At 39.4% G+C, this 18,324-nt stretch overlaps 1 protein-coding gene across 1 annotated transcript in view; it reads left to right on the top strand.

Moving 5' to 3' along the window:
• The first annotated feature begins 4,173 nt into the window (after positions 1–4,173).
• Positions 4,174–18,324, top strand: part of acap3a (ArfGAP with coiled-coil, ankyrin repeat and PH domains 3a) — an 82,086-nt gene continuing 67,935 nt past the window's right edge. Inside the window, exon 1 of the mRNA XM_023261421.3 lies at positions 4,174–4,375. Coding sequence (XP_023117189.2) covers positions 4,329–4,375 — 47 coding nt within the window. The 5' untranslated portion in view covers positions 4,174–4,328. The remainder of the gene's footprint in view (positions 4,376–18,324) is intronic.

Below are 18,324 nucleotides of genomic sequence, written 5' to 3'. Positions count from 1 at the left end.
ATAACCATATTTAATGCAAAAAAACCCCCACTCCTTCTGTGACGGAGTTACTAATATCTGCTACAGCATTAGATCAATAGGCTTAGTATTTTCTCAATGTCTTGTTGAAATGGATCAAGTTTGTAAAAGTGAGTCCTAAGTAGCTCCATCAGAATTACTTTTTGAAGCACTGTTAAATCTAAAATCTAAAATTATCAAAAACAATATTAACATTATTAAAGTAGAGATACTGAGACCATGAAATATTTGATATTTTATTGTTGTAATTTACATTTCTGTTGATTACCTAATTGTTTCATTGTTCCTGCTCTACTTGTATTCACTCTTTGATAGTTTAATCTATAACAAAGCTGTTTTTTTTTCTTTTCAGCTCTTTGTCCATTTAGTTTGTATCTTAATTTGTAAAGTAACTTCAAATTAAAGCTGTGAAATAAATGTAGTTCTCTAATATCTAGTTTCCCCTGAGGTGTAGTGGAGTAGCGTTATAAAGTGCTGTGAAAAGATAATACTCCTATGAAGTACACATATCTAATATTGCTACTTAACTGCAGTACTTGCATGTACTTAATTACAGGTATTTAAGTCTGAGAATAAACAACACTAGTTTCTCTGTGAGGATGGCCCAGCAGTGCTTTGATCTGAATGCTTATTCTAGCATGTGATCATCCTCACTGTTACAACCTTAATTTAGCAAATTGAATATTTTACCCTCTTTGTTTTTAATGCTACAATGCAAACATTTGCTAATTAGCAGAAAACACAAAATACAGCAGAAGCCGATGAAAATGTCTCAAAACAGGGGCGCTCGTATAGCTCAATGCGTTGAGCAGGCGACGCATGTACAGGGGCTGGTCCCCGATGCAGCTGGCCTGGGTTCGATTCCCGCTCGCGGCCCTTTGCTGCATGTCTTCCCCCGACTCTTCTCCCGTTTCCTGTTTCTCTCACACTGCACCTATCCAATAAAGCCGATGAAAGGCCAAAAAAAATAACTTTAAAAAAAAAAAAAAGAAAATGTCTCAAAACCACAGTTTTGGACAAATTATACATTTCTGATTCAATAGAGGCACTATGAGAACCTTATAAAGGTCATTACAGTTAATCCTGATGGGAGCATGAATATCTTACACGTCCAAGTTTTTAATAACCACAGAATACAAGACAAATTTATTGTCACCATGTAGAACCCTATTGGATTCAACTTCTGGGGACCATGAATAGTTAATATGATGAGGTAGAAGATAAGATAATCCTTTAGTAATCCTGCTGTGAGCAAATTTGCAGTGTTACAGCGGCAAATCGGATAGCGCAGAAACATACACAAACAAGAAAAGCACTCAGAGAGCGCACTACTCTGCCAAGGCTGCTCAGGCGTTGTATGATTTCCAGATAAGTCCTGATAAGTTCACAGCGGTTGATTTGTAGTAGGCAGCTGACGTAGTGTTCACTTGTTGTCACAGTTACAGTGACGCCGTGCCGCTATCTCACAATGATACAGAAATCTTTTAAAAAATCCGTGGATCCAGAATATAAGCCCCATCACTGCCAAAATCTAATCAGGTGGTCCTTGTGTCATTTCTGACCTTCCCTGAAAATTTCATCCAAATCTGTTTTTCAGTTTCTGAGTAATGTTGCACACAGACAGATTAACAGATGGAAGGACAAACGTACGCCGATCGTCACATAACTCTGCTGCGTTCCTTGGCAGAGTAAAAATAAAACTAGACCAGAAATATGAGTAAATACACTACATGATAATTAAAAATGTAACAATAGTAATAAGTGAAATACAATTTGTGGTGACAATTCATGCATGAGATATTTCACTGGGTTGCTCAAAGGTTTTCAGCTGATGATGGTGCTGAAATCTGTAGGTTCATCCTCTGGGGGTCACGGATGTCTGCACAGTAGTTTCACTGTTATACATACAATTGTTCCTGAGATATTTCAAGCTGAACTAAAGTTTTGGTCCAGTGTTGTTCCTGAAAAATCCAAATATTTTGTACCAAATATTTTCTAAACAGCTGATAGCGTGTCCATTGTTCCTCTGAGACTTTGTTATATCACAGAAAGATGGTGGCGTTGAGTCCAGACTCCTGTGCTGAGAGTCGATGAGATCATCTCCATTCATGGCCTGAGCTGCAGCCTTTCTAAAGCCGGGATATGAGGGAACAATGGCGCTCAGTGAAAACCTGTAGTGAAATCCCAAGCAGGCGCTCTTTCTCCAAGCTTTCCCATTTCCTGTGAATTAATAATAGCTCTGATGGGGAAATGGATGGACTTATTTAACAGCTATGGGAAAGTAGGAAGATATGGCAACTCAAGGATGTATTGAAGGTACATTTAAATTTTTTTTAAAAAGTCAGATTTTTACCTGAAGTAGATGTGACAGCTTGCACAACAGTAAACAGAGATGATCTGAAGTGGTAAACTTCCCATACTGTAGAAAGGTGTGGAACGTTAGATGAATAAGTGAAGCCACTGTCTACACTGTCTGATGCCAGAGAATTCTTTCAACCCACTTCTCTGATGAATAAATACTGTAGCACTGGGAAGAATTATTATTTTATCATTAATTGTGGAAAATCCACAGTATAGCATGCAGTAGGGCCCACATTTTCATTATATTTTGACATTTAAATGTTTACCTTTTTGCTGTTTTAGTAGAAAGCAGAGAAAAATTTCATATGACTTTAGTCACGGCAGGAGTAATTTTGCTGTTGTCATTCAAATGAGTTTGAAAGTGACATCAGCTTTTTATGGTGCTGCATTCAAGTGCTATTGGAAATACCAAAGCTGTTGTAAGTTTTGCGCATAAAACCAGATTGTACGACTGTTAAAACTGAAGTTACTGTGATCAGTGGTGCAGAGTAAAACTATACAATTACATTTAGTTGTTAGTAGGACACCTGAACACATATTTTACAACACTTTCTAAAGGAAAATGTTGTGCTTTTTGGTCAACTACATGTAAATGTATGTAATTTAAGATTTAGTATTTTTCAAAAATGATTGATATATATAATACAATACTGTTTTTTTTGACTGAACTTTCCAACAGTGCATAAAGTAATCAAACTGGCTCAACCAGATAAGTAGGTTTTCTGTTGTCTTTAACCTTTAAAGCACAGTTTGCTGTTAATACTACCTCCGTGTCTATAAAATTTTTTGTACATTGTGGCACATTACACTCCCTCCACCATTTTCTATGATACCACGATGTGATGAAGCAGATTCAGTGTAATGTTTAAAAGATAAATGTGCCTTTAGGCTACTGCTTTAGTAAAATTTGTTGCATCTTTACCAGCTGTGAAAGATGCTGAAGATACATTCCCTCAGTATGTAGAACATGTGCAACATGTTCTTTTTTCAGCACTGAGTCTTGTTTTTTACACTCAATATCTGAATCATAAATTCTCTTACAAAAACTGAATTTATTGTGGAAAATGTAATTATATGAATGATATAACTCACCCGCCAGAGGGTCCAATCTGGCCCGCGGGATGACTGTGCAAAATGTAAATATTAAAGAGAAGACATTAACTGCAAACCGTAAATTTGCATATAGGTAAATTAAAAAAAATCTAGATCTTGACAAGTTGTTTTTATCATAACGTAAAATACTACATTGTTCAGTTCTAGATGCCTGTGACTAAATGCTTTGTGCCTTTGCAGATAAACTGTGAGCTGTAAGTTGTAATGTGTAAATGATAAATTGAGGCATAATATTGCTAAAATTGAACTTCTTTTTCTTAAGAAATTTCAGGTTGTTCATGATGTTTTGCAAGAAGATACTTCATTAAATGTGAACATTTTCAGAATGTTTTTTTGCACTAAAACTAAGGAAAAAAATTAGGAGTTGTCCTTATTTACAGGTTATTGTGCTATGATTTTACTGGTCCAGCCCACTTGAGATAAATTAGGCTGCACGCGGCCCCTGAACTAAAATGAGTTTGACACCACGGTTTTATGGTATTTTGTGTTATGTTATTTCTCTGTTTTAAAAATTGTATTTTATGTTATGCATTTACATTGCCCTTAAAGCACTTTGAATAACCTCTTTGTGTGAAAAGCTGCTACATAAATAAACTTGCTCTCTTGCTCCGATCAGGTCGTGAGCTAGGACTGCGGAGCTATAGAGTCCGAGCCTTGCAGCGGTCCCTGAACGCAGCAGCGGGTCCAGCTCGGAGAGCGGCGTCTCCGGGAGTCAGAGCGGGACGGAGCCGCTGCAGGAGGAGCAGCAGATCGACGGATAGTCTCATCTACACTTCAACCCACCCGGGACATGAAATCCGTGTTTTAATCGCGTGGAAACTTGTGTCCAGTCCAAGATGACGGTGGATTTTGAGGACTGCATCAAAGACTCTCCCCGGTTTAGGTAAGAGGAGAAACTCTGCTGGCTGACTGTGTCTCTGAACTGTTGAACGCCTCGATCCTCTCTGCTCGGCTGCTATTGATGAGACGATCCACGTTGTTTCACATCTTTGCATGCGTCTCCTCGGTGGGGTTAATGCTTTGATCCGATAACTGGTGGATTACGATCACAGTTTGGATCATCAGTCAGATTTGGGCGCGTTTTCTTCCAGTAGACGCGATGATGAAGATGAGCAGTGAACTGTCACACGTTCTCACTGGGAGCTGCTGGGGTTTCTTGATGCATTTATCATTTAAGATATGAGGCCAGCATCATACACTATAAAAACTAGAAGCCTTTAAACGTTTTTTAACTGTAATTTTTTGAGCTATTTACAGTTTTTTTTGTTTCAATTTTGTGAAACTCCAGAAAATATGAATTAAATTCATCGAAAAAAGTATTAATTTACATGTTAGCCACAAGAAATCAGGCCAAAACTGAACAATGTCCATATGAAAAAACAGTATTTTAAAGATATTATTTTATATAAAATGGCCATAAAATTACATTGTATCTGAATGAGCTAAAAATGTCATTATTTTGTGGAAATTTTCTGTTATTTTCACAGATTTTCACAGTTTTGTTAAACTACAGATTATATCACATAACATCACACTTGTAAATCACAATTGTAAATTAAATCACTGTAAGTCCACCTCAAAAATCTGTATTTTTTCAAATGTTATTTTACAATCAGTAACCATAAATTTACACCATTTAAATCTGCTAAAAATATTATTATTTTGCAGATATTTGCATTTTTCACAGTTTGTACACTTGTTGAATGTTGCCATTTTTAGCAGATCTTTTTCAGGCACCCTTGCTGCCAGATATTTACCACTTTTTCTAGATTTTTTTTAACCGTGTACCTATCAACAGAAATAATTATATTTTTCACAAGACAAAGAAAAACAGCAAATCTTTATTTCTGCCAAACCAGAAGTCAATATTTATTTATTGACATGAAACAAAGACCTGCTAATTAATTTTTCTGTCATCGATAAATGATTGATTGTTGCAGCAGCTCTGGTTCAAACTGTGTCACTAATCAGTGGATCAGAGGAAACTGAACGTTTCCACACAGACTGTGCCAAAGCCCCTGACCGTCGTGCACCAAAGGTTACATAAATACGGCAGGAATTTTCTACACCCACATCTAAACTTGGTCTGCTGCTCCCACAGAGTCAAGAGCCTCTCAGGCTGTGAAGGTCCTTTACTGCAGGGAAAAATACATTCAGCATACTACATTAGTATAAAAGCAAGTCTGGATGAATCTGTAGGGGGATTTCTTACAATTTCCTGCTGTGTTTGTGTGAAACAGGAATTTTGGTGGCCTTGAACTAATCTATCACAATGCAATAAGTGCACATATTTCAGATTTGTCATACAGCTTTTTTTTTTTGCTAAATTTGTGTCGATCCTAACACTGTTTGTACTGAAAAAACAGGACACTAGGAGGAAGCATGTGGGTTTAAACAAAGACAAAAATGAATAAATAGATGATCTTCAATAATTAAACAGCCCTACATGTTCATTTTCAAGGACTTATGTTGATCTTTGCTGCTTATGTGAAATAAATACAGCAGCACTGACATGACGAAGAACAAGACCGATTCCTTCTCATATTTTTAAGTATGTAAGTTGATCATATGTTTGTTTTTGTTCAATCTGAATACGAAAGAAGTCTGTTGTGAATGTAATGGAGTAAAAAATACAATATTTCCCACTTAAATGTAGCAGATAGAAGTCTCAAGTAACATAAAATGGAAATACTCCAGTAAAGTCCCTTAAAGTTGAGGTTGAGTTAATATATATATGCTTTCTAACACTGTACTTGTGTGCTCCCGGAGATAAAATCTCTGCTTCCAAATCAAAGAGTTCCAGACTTGGCAGCAGCACCTTAATGACTGCCATCTGGAGCCGGAGGAAGACACATCTCGACCTTCTCCTTCCTCGTTTCATATGCTAAGCAGCACTCGGGGTCACAGCGAGACAAGCTGCATGCTAAAGAGTCACCTTGCTCATTATTTAGAGCTGTGAGATGCCTCACTGTCTATTTGTGTTATGAACTGCTGGATAAAGTCATCTCTTATCTGCGAGTGTGGAATGAAAATATGCCGCCTCCTGCTCCTCCTCCTCCTCCTCGTCTTCATATGCTGTACAGATTTTTAGATTTTCTCCCATGCTGCAGAGATGTTCTCATACGTGAGCTTTCCTCCAGTTTACAGCATTTTAAGAGTCTTTTATCTGTTGCCCGAGATGTTTAAGCGACTAGAAGAGATGCTGAATGAGACCAAGTGAATGCGTGTTCCTGCAGCCACTGAAGCCTGTAACAGCGTTTTCAGAGAGCATTCAAACGGCTCCTTTGTGGAGCTAAAAGCGGCGCTACAGTATAGTGTTACGTAACAACCCCGGAGGTGGATGACTGGAAGGAAGCAGCAGGAAAATCAGGGCCTTTCACTGTTAGGATTGGCATGACACGCTGCGTCCCACACGTGTAAAATCCTGCAGGAAGTCAGCTCGGCCCGAACATCTGACAAGTGGCGGTCGTGTTTGTTTGGACCGCTGATGCATGAGTCACCCTGTGGAGCAAAGCATCTCCTGTTTGGATGCTCTTTGCAGGGCAGGACCTGAAAGATGCAGAGGCTGCAAAGATCAGCGTCAAGTATTTCATTAGATTAGAAAATTTTAGGTCAGAAAAATATCTCATTCTATCATTTATGTTTTATGTCTCCGTGCCAGCGGCTGCTTTGGCTGAAGGCTTTGTGTTTTCGGGTTCAGTCCGGTTCCCGTAAACACGACATATCAGGAACGCCTCCAGTGAATTTCCCTGAATTTGGCACAAACATCCATCCTTGAACTCAGCAGTAAACTGATTTGATTTTGGCAATTAAACATCAAACATGGGGCCTCACACAGCATGTTTTTGGCTTTAACTCAACCATTCATCTGCTAATTATGAAAAAATAGGTCAAAGGCCAGCTTCACTGTGACATCATAATATTCTGCAGAAACACAGTGTGGCTGTCATTTACCTTTATAATTCAGAGACAGAATCTGAGATTGCGACCATGTCAATCTGGACAGACATGGATGTAAACTAGAGCTCTACTGGCTGGTTGAAGCATATAGCCACAGGGCAGTTATTCTGATTTGGATATTGCTACATTTTTATATATTTGTGTTTTTACAATTTCCATTTTTTGGTTTATTTTTTCAAAGACAACATACCTTACAATCCCAATGATTGGTTTTGGGGTTAGGAGATAGTTGATCACAAGCCTTTGTTGTAGTGTTTTGACAAAAGCATGAATGAAAGACAAGAAAAACTCCAACCTAGATCCCTACATCTGACAATGCACAGATGCTGCCGTGGTTCATGATTAGCATGTCTTTGTGGTTTTCTATTTTTGATGCTTCATCTTCTGTCCCAGAATGCCACAACTTTCTCACTGGCTCAAAAGGGTGCACACCGCTTTGGATGCCGTTGTTTCTTTGCATTTCATTTGTGTTGTGATAGACAATGCTGTGATCGGTCTCAGCCAAGAAGTTATGAGTCTGTAATCTGACAAATCTGAGAACCAAATACGTTGTAGTCTGAGCCCATCATGAGCGCCTCCCAGCAGTACGATGAGTTCATGGCCCACAGATCCCCTGACCAGACTTTGTGTTTAGTCTCAGACAGATGTGACACTGCAGCCGGTGATGCTCTACACATCTGTGTTGGTCTGCAGTGATTTCACGGCTGCAGGAGCTCCTGTGTTTGTGTTTGCTCTGTCACAACACTGACAACGGGCAACGTTTGACCTGTTTTCTCCCCACTGACATGTTAATTTGTCGCCACACTTACGTACTGTTGAAGGATAATATATATATGACGGCCCTCACTCAGGTATCTCCAAAAGGCCTGAGATGTTTCAGGAATGTAATTTCAGAGTTGCGCATATGGTCAGTGAAATCCTTTAACATCTCTTGCATCGAAACATGATGTTAGAAGTCATTGTGTGTTTTTCTGAAGCTATGACTAAAGACTACTTTCTAAAGACTTATGAAGTCATAAGTCTTCAGGAACCTACAAGAGAAGTCCAGTTGATTTCTGCTGAAACTCCTATGATTACCATCACCTGGATGATTGAGAATCAAAAATATTAGGACTCACACAACCCTTAGTGGGCTGCACAGTGGCGTGGTGATTAGCACTTTCGCCTTGCAGCTAGAAGATCCCTGGTTTGCGTCCCGGCCTTCCCGGGATCTTTCTGCATGGAGTTTGCATGTTCTCCCTGTGCATGTCTGGGTTTTCTCTGGGAACTCAGGCTTCCTCCCACAGGTTAATTGGTTATTCTAAATTGCCCGTAGGTATAAATGCAAGTGTGATTGTTTGTCTGTATATGTAGCCCTGCGACAGACTGGTAACCTGTCCAAGGTGTCCCCTGGCTTCATTCTAAGTCGGCTGGAATAGACTCCAGCCCCCCTGCAACCCTAATGAGGATTAAGCGGTGTGTAGATGATGGATGGATGGACAACCCTTACCCTTCAGTTTGAAGCTACTTTAAGCCTGAAGATGTTTTTTCAACGCAGATCTTGAATCCTTATGAATGCAGAGCTAGAAATGGATATTTCATTAACGTCCATTTTGCTATTTGGCGGGATCCTCAGCATCCCTGCTGCTCCGTTCCCGTGAGCCTCCACTCCTCCAGCAGAATATAACTATTGTCCAGTGAGTTTCTTACTTCCGCTGAGAGACAGACTCTTTTCTCTGTGTCTGAATGGCCTCGGGCAGCGAGCCCCGATGATCCTTCCTCCCCTCCCATGTCAACGGCTGGGGGCGGCTAGCTGAGGCGAGGCCGCCGTCATGATGAAGGGCTTCTTATTGAGTCACAGTGCAGCAGCAGAGAGCCCCGGCAGGCGGGGAATCCCAGGCCAGTGACCTGTGGCGCTCGCTGCTCGTGAGTCTCCAACTTCTGTGAGAAAATGACTGGATGGATGAATTTGTGACACACAGTCAGATGACAGGGTGAGAGGAGGGGGGTGACACATTCCTGGAGTTGCCTGGAATGGAGGAAATGCTGAATATTTAGTGAATTAACTCCATCAGTTTGATGGAATGAGTCAAATAATAGGAAATCAGGTTTGTAAGTTGTGAAGTCAGTACATGAGAGCTTTAGAATGCATTTATTAGTGACACAGCTGAAATCACAGGGATGATACCAGCCTTACAGGGTGGTAAATGCAAACTTATACCTTAAAGGATCAAATTGACATTCAATGCAAGAAACTCTCCTTCTTTTTAGAGCTGAATATTATTTAATATCATTTTGGGAGCTTCAGAGGTTTGGTGAGAATTAGCCGCAAATATTCAAAACTTCAATTACGAGAGACAATGGATGAACCTACAATAACATGAAAAGTAGCCATGGATGGTAAGCTGATGTTACTCTTTGTTAGCATGCAGATTATAGGTGCAGAACAGCTAAGTTGCAACTAAAGTTTTTGGGTAAACTTGATATAGGTTTGTGATGTCTGGCAGTCACCTTTTTGGGGTCATTTTTGCAACTTTCTAACTTTCTCCGAACTACAGACTGCACGCAGTCACTTGACTATATTGACATCTTGCTAGGATGTAGATTGCTAGCATAAACCCTCTACTGGCAGCAGATTTTACGCAGTTTTCTCATTTTCTTTCAGTACCTACATGTTAGAATAGAACAGATCTTCATTGTAAATGTTAAACAACAAGATGCAGTTTAGCAGCTCTTTGGGTCAAAGCATGTGATAAAAGAACACCAAGTTATCACAATAAAAAAGCGATACTGCAGCAACCTGCCTGATTGAAAAGTTCAAGGTTCCATGAGGATTTTGATCATGCACTAAGACAGTCTGCCAGTTTTTTTGGTGAATTATCCATTTTAATGACACTTCTTGCCTCTTTGCCTGCAAATGATCCACCAAAGCAATTCCCCATGTCACAGTTCTTCAGGAACAGGGTGCTGCATCCTTCACTTAGCTCCGCCCAATCCGATTCTGATTGGTTTAAAGAAATACAACCAAGCTAATACAAACAGGTTTTCCCCCTACAGTAGGCTGATAATGAGGTGCAGCCAGACCATTCTGTTCTACAGATCAGTCTGACTTCAGAAAGCTGAAATTATAACTTGTAAGCTGCTCACATGCTGCTGTCAAGGTGGGACCATGAGATGAGAGCTGTGATGAACTGAGATTGAATTTCCACATCTGAGAATAACTAATAGTAAATAATTTTTATGCATAATAATGTTGGATCAGTATTTCTTTTTTCATGTTTTTGGAATTTTTTTGTTGTATTGCATGTTTTGCTTTTAAAAGGAGGATTTAAATACTGATCTAAACATTCTTTCTATGACAGTGATTGAAGCTCTGAACTATTCAGTTTGGTCTTTTTTTGCAAGCAAAGTAGTGAACAAACATGTATCCAACTTCAAAATTGTGAGGATTTGCTGTTTAATATCTTTGTCGGCTAAATATTTTTTGGGTCTTGGACAGAAATAATTAACAATTTGAAGACATGGCTACATGTCAGGCACACTGTTGTTCAAATTGTGCAACTTTTTGCAGCATTGTTTAGTGGAATAGATTCATTTTGGTTCTGTTCTTTTAATATTTCAGTGTCTGTGGGGAAAGAGGTTAGTAAGATTGCTCTTACTTTACTGCAACAAACTAAATGTCTAGCAAGAGCCCTTTAGCGCCCTGATTGAATTTTGGGAGCTGTTCCTGCTCATTACAGTCATGTATTAACAACGACGGCATTTATTACATTTTTAATGGTGCCAAAAAACATCTTCCTGCTGGGAGTCACGCTAAATCCCAGGCTTCAGGTTCATCTTGGTTCACAGTTGTGACAAATCGTCTTTGTGTTTTGGGAGCTCGGCGGATGTTTCTTGTGTTTCTGGATATCCAGCTGCATGGAGCTGGAAGGGATTTCTGCTGCGTGGTCTTGTTGCTTCTGCTCTATTTCAGACTGACCTCCTTCCATCTTGAATCTGTGTCAGTGGCCCTTCTGTTTAGCCAAGAGTGCTCTTTGCAGAACTGACTGGCCAGTTGGGGGTGTTGTGGGGGAGCACCATTATTGCGACTGAAAAAAAAATTTGCTCATATCCACACTGTAAAATGCATTTTTAAAAACTGTATTTTCCCCCTGTTATGTTAAATTACAGATAATAATTTATGTATTGTATTCATTTACATGTTAACCCTTAGAAAAAACAGACCAAAACTGTAAAGGATGTCCAAATATTGGTGTTTTTTTTATAATAGTGATTCATTCTTTTACAGCATTCAACTGTTAACAAACGCAGAATATTTTTACTGTATTTTAATAGTAAAAAATTACAAAACATTTTTTACAGATATGAAAGAAAAATTATGTATTTTGAGGACAGAAAAAAAAATTCTAACTACATATCTTCTCTATTTTGTTAAATTACACATAATATCTAGTAAAATTGCTAAAAAGAAATATTTATTTACCTGTTGACTGTAAAAAAAAAAAAAATAAAAAATAAAAAACCAAAAAATGCACAGGCCAAAACTGTGAATAATGCCAAAAAAAAAAAAAATCTGTTTAATAAAGTTGTTTTTTTTTTTTTACAATGTGTGGCTGTAAAATTACATAATTTTTGTATTTAAATCAGGTAAAAAAACATAAATATGTTACAAATACTTGTTGTTATTTTTACCCTTACAGTATTCTACTTTTTTAAAATCTATTTTTTCTGGTTCCCTTGCTGCCAAATTCACAGTGTAGCTGGTCACCATCACATTCTTATCTTTATCCTGCCTTTATTTATTATATTTATTATTCTTTTACACGATCTATCTTATTATATCATATTGCATATTTTTTCCCAGGTGGCAGCATAAAAAAACTCCTCCTGCGGCCTGCGTTCTGCTCGACATCTGTTTAATGACCTCTCCTTGTGATTTGTGCGTTAGATTCATTAAACTCATGCTCTACTACCATCTCCCCCACCCATCCTAGTTTATTCTGCTATTTTAATTTTCATCCGTGAGCTTGATTTAATGACAGACAGCTCAGTGGCGCCAGGCTGCAGGCCTTTCCACTCACTTGTTAAGGGCGTCAGTGAGCTCTGTGCGCTCCAGGTAATGAAAGTGACGGGGATTAAGGCAGCAGTGTGCAGTTTGATGGCCGCGTGTCTTAATCAGGGATTGCCCCACATTCACCCGCTCAATCCCCGGACGGCAAGGTGTTGCACCTGGAGGCTTAGCATCCAATTGGTGTCATCCTGATGTGAAGGAGTGCAAACAGATCTAATGATACGAAGGGCAATATGATTTTTTAATCACAGCGTTGTTGCCCTCATGCAGAGAAAGCACGGCACCATTAGCTGGAAAAGCTTTTATCTTGTTTTTAAATGAGATCAGATGAAGGGCTTTTGCCATTTGGAACCTCAAAGCTCACCAGGCTCCAAAGCATGTAGGGCAGCTACAGGAAGGTCGCTGCACAAAAATGGAAGAAATATGTGTCATCTCTGCAAACACAAAGGCAGGAGATAAACAAATCTTCAAGGCAGAACTCAGGAGATAGTGTTTGCTTACAGCGCATGTAAATGGACTGAGAGCACCTTTTTACCTTGATAACGCAGATGCAGCAGCCAGTTGGTAGAACTGTAGATCTGCAGGAGTCTGTAATCAGTCCACTGGAGTTCTGTTAGTCCTTGTAGCAGAATTCAAACACTCCAAGAAAATGGCAGAGGCACTCAGCTCATATGTACGAAAACATCACATACATTATATACATTAAAGTGTGTTCACATATTACCGGACCACATCACACAGCTGTGTGTAAAGATGGACGACGCATCACCTGTTCAGTCGCAGTGCAAAAAGTGTAGCCAAAATATCACAGAAATGGGCGCTGCCATCTTCTGCTGGTGATCATTTGCAACCTCAGCAGTGATCCAGAGAGTTCTTCCTTCCCAAATATGAACTTCATGTAGCCCAGCCACAACCATCAAAAAAAAAATTGGTAATTGTTAGCTGTAACTATATCTGCCAATTACTACTTTCTTCTACAGTAAATCATGATTTACTGAAGGAACAGTTGTCTGTGTGGTATCATACAGTTATAGTGCAATAAATCATAAAAAAGAAACCAAAACAGTGACTTTTAGAAAAAAAAAATACAAACTTAGAATCAATATTCAAAGCATCTTTCCAAGTACACATGTAGAATAAAATGCTTGTTTATTTTTTCCAGTGGCTCTGCACAGATGAGTAGTTCAAGGACCATCTCAAAGTTGATAATGCGACGGATCTGTCTCTGAAAAATATAAAATTATTTATTTCTTTGGTAAAGATAACATGCCTTTCAAACAGGGTTTTGGGGTTGAAAGTAATAAAGATGATTAATCACAAAAAAAACTTGCTTGTCATAATATTTGACAAAAGCATGAATAAGACGAGAAAAACTGTTGTAAATTTTTTAAAGCTTTCTTTTCCGTCACAACTGTCAATCATGGTGAGTTACACCCTTTTCATAGCATCAAATGACTAATCAGCAACAAATTCATCAAAAATATGAACTTTTAAAACAACACTAGTGTGATAAGAAGTACTTAAAATGACAAAAAATGTATTTGGGGAAAAAACATTTGAGAAAATGCTCAGGGTTTATGAGATCGACGAATATGATCTGTAACATCATACGTCTTCTATCTCCACACCATCTGGTCATGAGTACCTGTTTGAAAGTCAGAAACAGTGATATGTTTTGTAACTCACACATATCTTGCACAGGAGGTCACAGAAGAGTTTTACTTAGTTTATATGGAGCCGAATCAGATGTGTCTATTTGTACGTTCTATATCCTGGAAGTTAATGCGTGATTTGTGCAAATGGAGATTAATCCCTGATGAAATGCTTTGAGAAGCAGAGATGATGTCACCTCTTTTGTGGCTGTTGCATTGAAGGAGGCGACTCTCCGCGGGAGCCCTGGCTGTCCCTCTCATTTCAATTTAATGAATAGCAAGACGTTTCGCACACTGCACACACAAAGAGCCCTGAAAAGCAGAGCGCTGCATACCGAACACTGTGCTAATCTGCTTCTGTCAGACATCCTGAGAGGTGACAAAGACCCGGACCTGAACAAACAACCGGCAAGAGCACCAGCACTTTATTAAGTGCGATGAAATCCAATAGCCAAACCTCAGAATTACCGCTCTGCTCAATTCCTCCCTTTCAGATCCGCCGTCCGTCTGTACCACCGGTTGAGCAAACTGTGCCGCAGACATTGAATCAGCACTATGGCAACATCTTGAGGCCTAAATGATGGACGACTTGTAGTAAATTGGCATTAGTATTCCCTGCACAGCCCATGGTGAGGCAGGGGAGCTGGGATATAAGAGCTGGGCCAGTGAGAGCAGGCTCACACTCACTGAGCACATTTTTAACACTTTGGCCTTTGGTCTTACTTCACAGTGATGGTGAACGAAATCGCTCACAATTCAGCATCTGTTTCTTAGCAGATTGCTTTATGGTAATGAAGGCTGACCATCTGATCTCAATTCTTTATGGCCGTAGATATCAAATGTCTCCTTCTGGGAAAATCCACTTTTGCCCTCGATACGTATTAGACGGGCTCCAATTTGAGACAGGTCAGATCATGTGTTTTTTCAGAAACATGAGAGACACACTGAGAATCTGTGTACCAGAGCGTAGCCAACAACAGGCTGCAGAAATCTGTCGATTAGCTTCATCTGTTCACCTTCAGCCCTTTCTGACCCTGCAGGGAGGGAGTTAAACCTCGGCTGCAACGTGACTCCATGCAAGGCCCTGTGAAATGGACTATAATTCTGAGTTAATATAAATAGTCAGACTAATGTTCCTGTTGGATTAACCATGCTGTAAAGCCGAGCTGTCAGCTGTACTGCAGCACAGGCCGGCGTAATTCAACAGGACAGCAGAGTAACTATTCTCCTCCTCTCTGCTCTGATCACTCCCTTGTTTTTGTTGCTTTCACATCACGTTAAAGGAATAATTTGATGTTATGGGAAATGTTCTTATTCGCTTACTGTTTGGAACATTTGATTAGAATATCGAGCCGGTTTGCTTAGTTTAGCGTAAAGACTGAAAACAGGGAGAAACTGTTGTTTGTCTCAGAAGAAACAAACAAAATGCCTTTGCCAACACATTATATCACGTTTGTTTAAACTGGACCAAAGCTGATGATATGGGGGGATTGTGCTCCTGGAACAAGAACCTCCCTGCATCGCCAGAAAATAGTCTGGCCCGTAACAGCAAGCTGCTTTGATACAAAACCTGTTGTATGGATTAAACAAATACTATATGACCTAATTAATTACTGAGCTGTAGAGGTGCTCGGCTCACTCACTTGTTCCACCTTTTTACAGTCTTCATGATAGGATAAATGTCTGTTTCGTTATGATTTGTCTAAAACACATCTTAGAAAGTATCGCCAGCTACTATCAACAGTAGTTTTTAACCCTTTGAACCCCAGTTTGTGAGCATTTTTTACTCACTGTTAGCTAATTTTTCAGAGCAATATGAAGTTCTGCACCTCTGTGGAAACAACACAACCAGGACTAGAAGCAGAGGCAACTCAGAACTGCTGTATGTGCAGTATGACCCAGTTATGCCATCAATCATAAAAAATGAAAAGAAAGAAAACAAAGTTGAATTTGTTAGATTTTTTTATTTCATGAAAAAAACAAACTGGAATCAAAATGTCCAGTGTTTCAAAATGCCCCAGGAACATACATAGATATTTTTTCTTCTTACATTTTTGATTTGTGTCCATTGTTGTCTCATTTCAGCTCTGTGTAAACACAGCCTGCAGTTCAGTCAAAAGGTTGCAGAATTTTTGTCATGTGACTGTTGGTTTTTGTGCAGAATCTGGTTAGAGGGGGAAAAAAAAGTAACACATAGAAGTAAATGATTTTAACAAAATATCACAATTTTTATCTTAGCGCTGGTTAATTTTCCAGTATAAACCAAAAGTTATACATAAATTAGTTCAAGGACTGTCTGAAAGTTGAAACTTCTTCCTGTTTTCGCAATTACGTATCAAAATAAATAGTGTAATTTTTTAAACCCACTGGTGGGTTTTAGAGTTGAGAGGGTTAACTTCAAAAACTCTTTGTGGGCATGTTGCAGTAACTCCTCAGAGCAGACATTCGACACATCGTGAAGCTCCAACTGGCTGATTGTCTCTCGTCTTCATGCTCAGCAAAGCTAAGCTTACCAGCAGGCCGTTTTGTGGTATTTCTTAAGTCGCTCTGTCTGACCACGTTAGAAATCAAATGTGTTTATAGTATGTAAATATAACTCCCCACTGGGATCGTTAAGCCCAGATTGTTGAAATGCTTCCCTTCACGAGTTCATGAAGTGGAAACATTAAAAAAGTTTTGCGTTTTTAGACCCAGATTAATCTGTGTCAGGTTTTCTCATTAGGGCTGCAGCGTGTTCGTGTCACGTTTTACATTCAGAATAGATTCCTAATTGGAAAATACCCAGTTTCCTCAGCACATAATAGCTGCATTGCTCCGGTCTCACAGTCCATCTGTCAGCTGTGTTTTTAGACTCCGCTGGAAGACATTTGCTGTTTTTTAAAAGCTTGCCCTCCAGTCGAAGGCAGCATGTGAGGAACTGTCTTCAGGGCTTAGCTGTTTTGCTTGTGGCTGTGCGTCATTTGTCAGCAGACTTACAGATAACCTGCATTTGGCTTTATTTTATGACTCCACTCCTTATACATAAAATTAGCTTTACGTGGAGTGGAATCTGGGTGTGACAGGACAAATAGAAAGAAAGTTATGACTGAACTGATTTCACTGGTGAATATCATGTCTCTGCAACATCTCCCCTGATGACCCAGCTGCTCTCTTAGGAGGAAAGTGGCTGGGTAGTTTCCAGGTGTGTCAACATCTGCCCGTGCTACGTGTTTATCACCCGGTGGGTCAGAAAATGGGATAAGGTTATTGATAGAAGTGGGAATTTCTCCTGCACAGCTGGGGAATAAGAAATGACTGTACGTCCCGGCACTCAGCTCAGATTCAAAATGCTGAATCACACGTGTACAAGCATCTGTTTTTGATTTGTTCCATCCCTCTCACTCCCTGCCTCATACTCTCCCCTTCTCTTTCCCTTTTCCGTCCTCCCTGCCTTCCTCTGTGTGCGGGGGTAGACCTCTGGTCGCGGCTGAGCCAGAACCGGGTCTAGGGATGAGTCAGGAAGTGCGTCAGTTTGCTCAAATATTAAAAGCAGGTTGCAGTAAAGGGCAAAACCCCAGAGACACGATGTGTGTGAGGAAGTTGCTGACTCCGCCATTATGACACCCAGCCCTGAGTCACAACAGAGATCCCTTAAACGCCCTTAAACTACTTCCAGTGGTAATAATCGACAGTCCACCTCTGCACACAAGGAGAGGACTGATTTCTCCTCCTGTCAGTGAAGAAACATGTTGATTCTTGTTTTTAATTAATGGAATAGTGTCTTTACAGTGTAGTTTCTTGTTTCCATCCTTTGACAAAATGAGGATTTTTAGCTTATGTCATTCTTCCACCAAAGTTAGGTATTTCAATGTCATTTGTTTAATAGCAAATTTAGCTAAAGATTTAGAACTGCCAATCTGAATGTCATGAAACTTGGTAGAGAGGCTGGCAACACTGGTCATGGCCAGATCAAGAACCCATTAAATTTTGGTGTGGCTCAGGATGAATCTATAAAACAAATGTTTGGGCTCAACAAAAACATTGCAAAACAATTTGAATTCATATTTTTGAGTTCTGACAACTTCTAATGAAATGATATTTAGGTGCTTTTGCGTAGAACCTCAATCATCATTTGATTAGTTGATTGACAGTAGATTATTTTAATAATTTATTTTGCATGTAAGATAGTTT

The sequence above is a fragment of the Amphiprion ocellaris genome, chromosome 8 (genome assembly GCF_022539595.1).
Source record: "Amphiprion ocellaris isolate individual 3 ecotype Okinawa chromosome 8, ASM2253959v1, whole genome shotgun sequence".
NCBI classification, from domain to species: domain Eukaryota; kingdom Metazoa; phylum Chordata; class Actinopteri; family Pomacentridae; genus Amphiprion; species Amphiprion ocellaris.
Note: the sequence above shows the minus strand (reverse complement) of the source record. Positions and strands in the feature narration are given on the sequence as shown.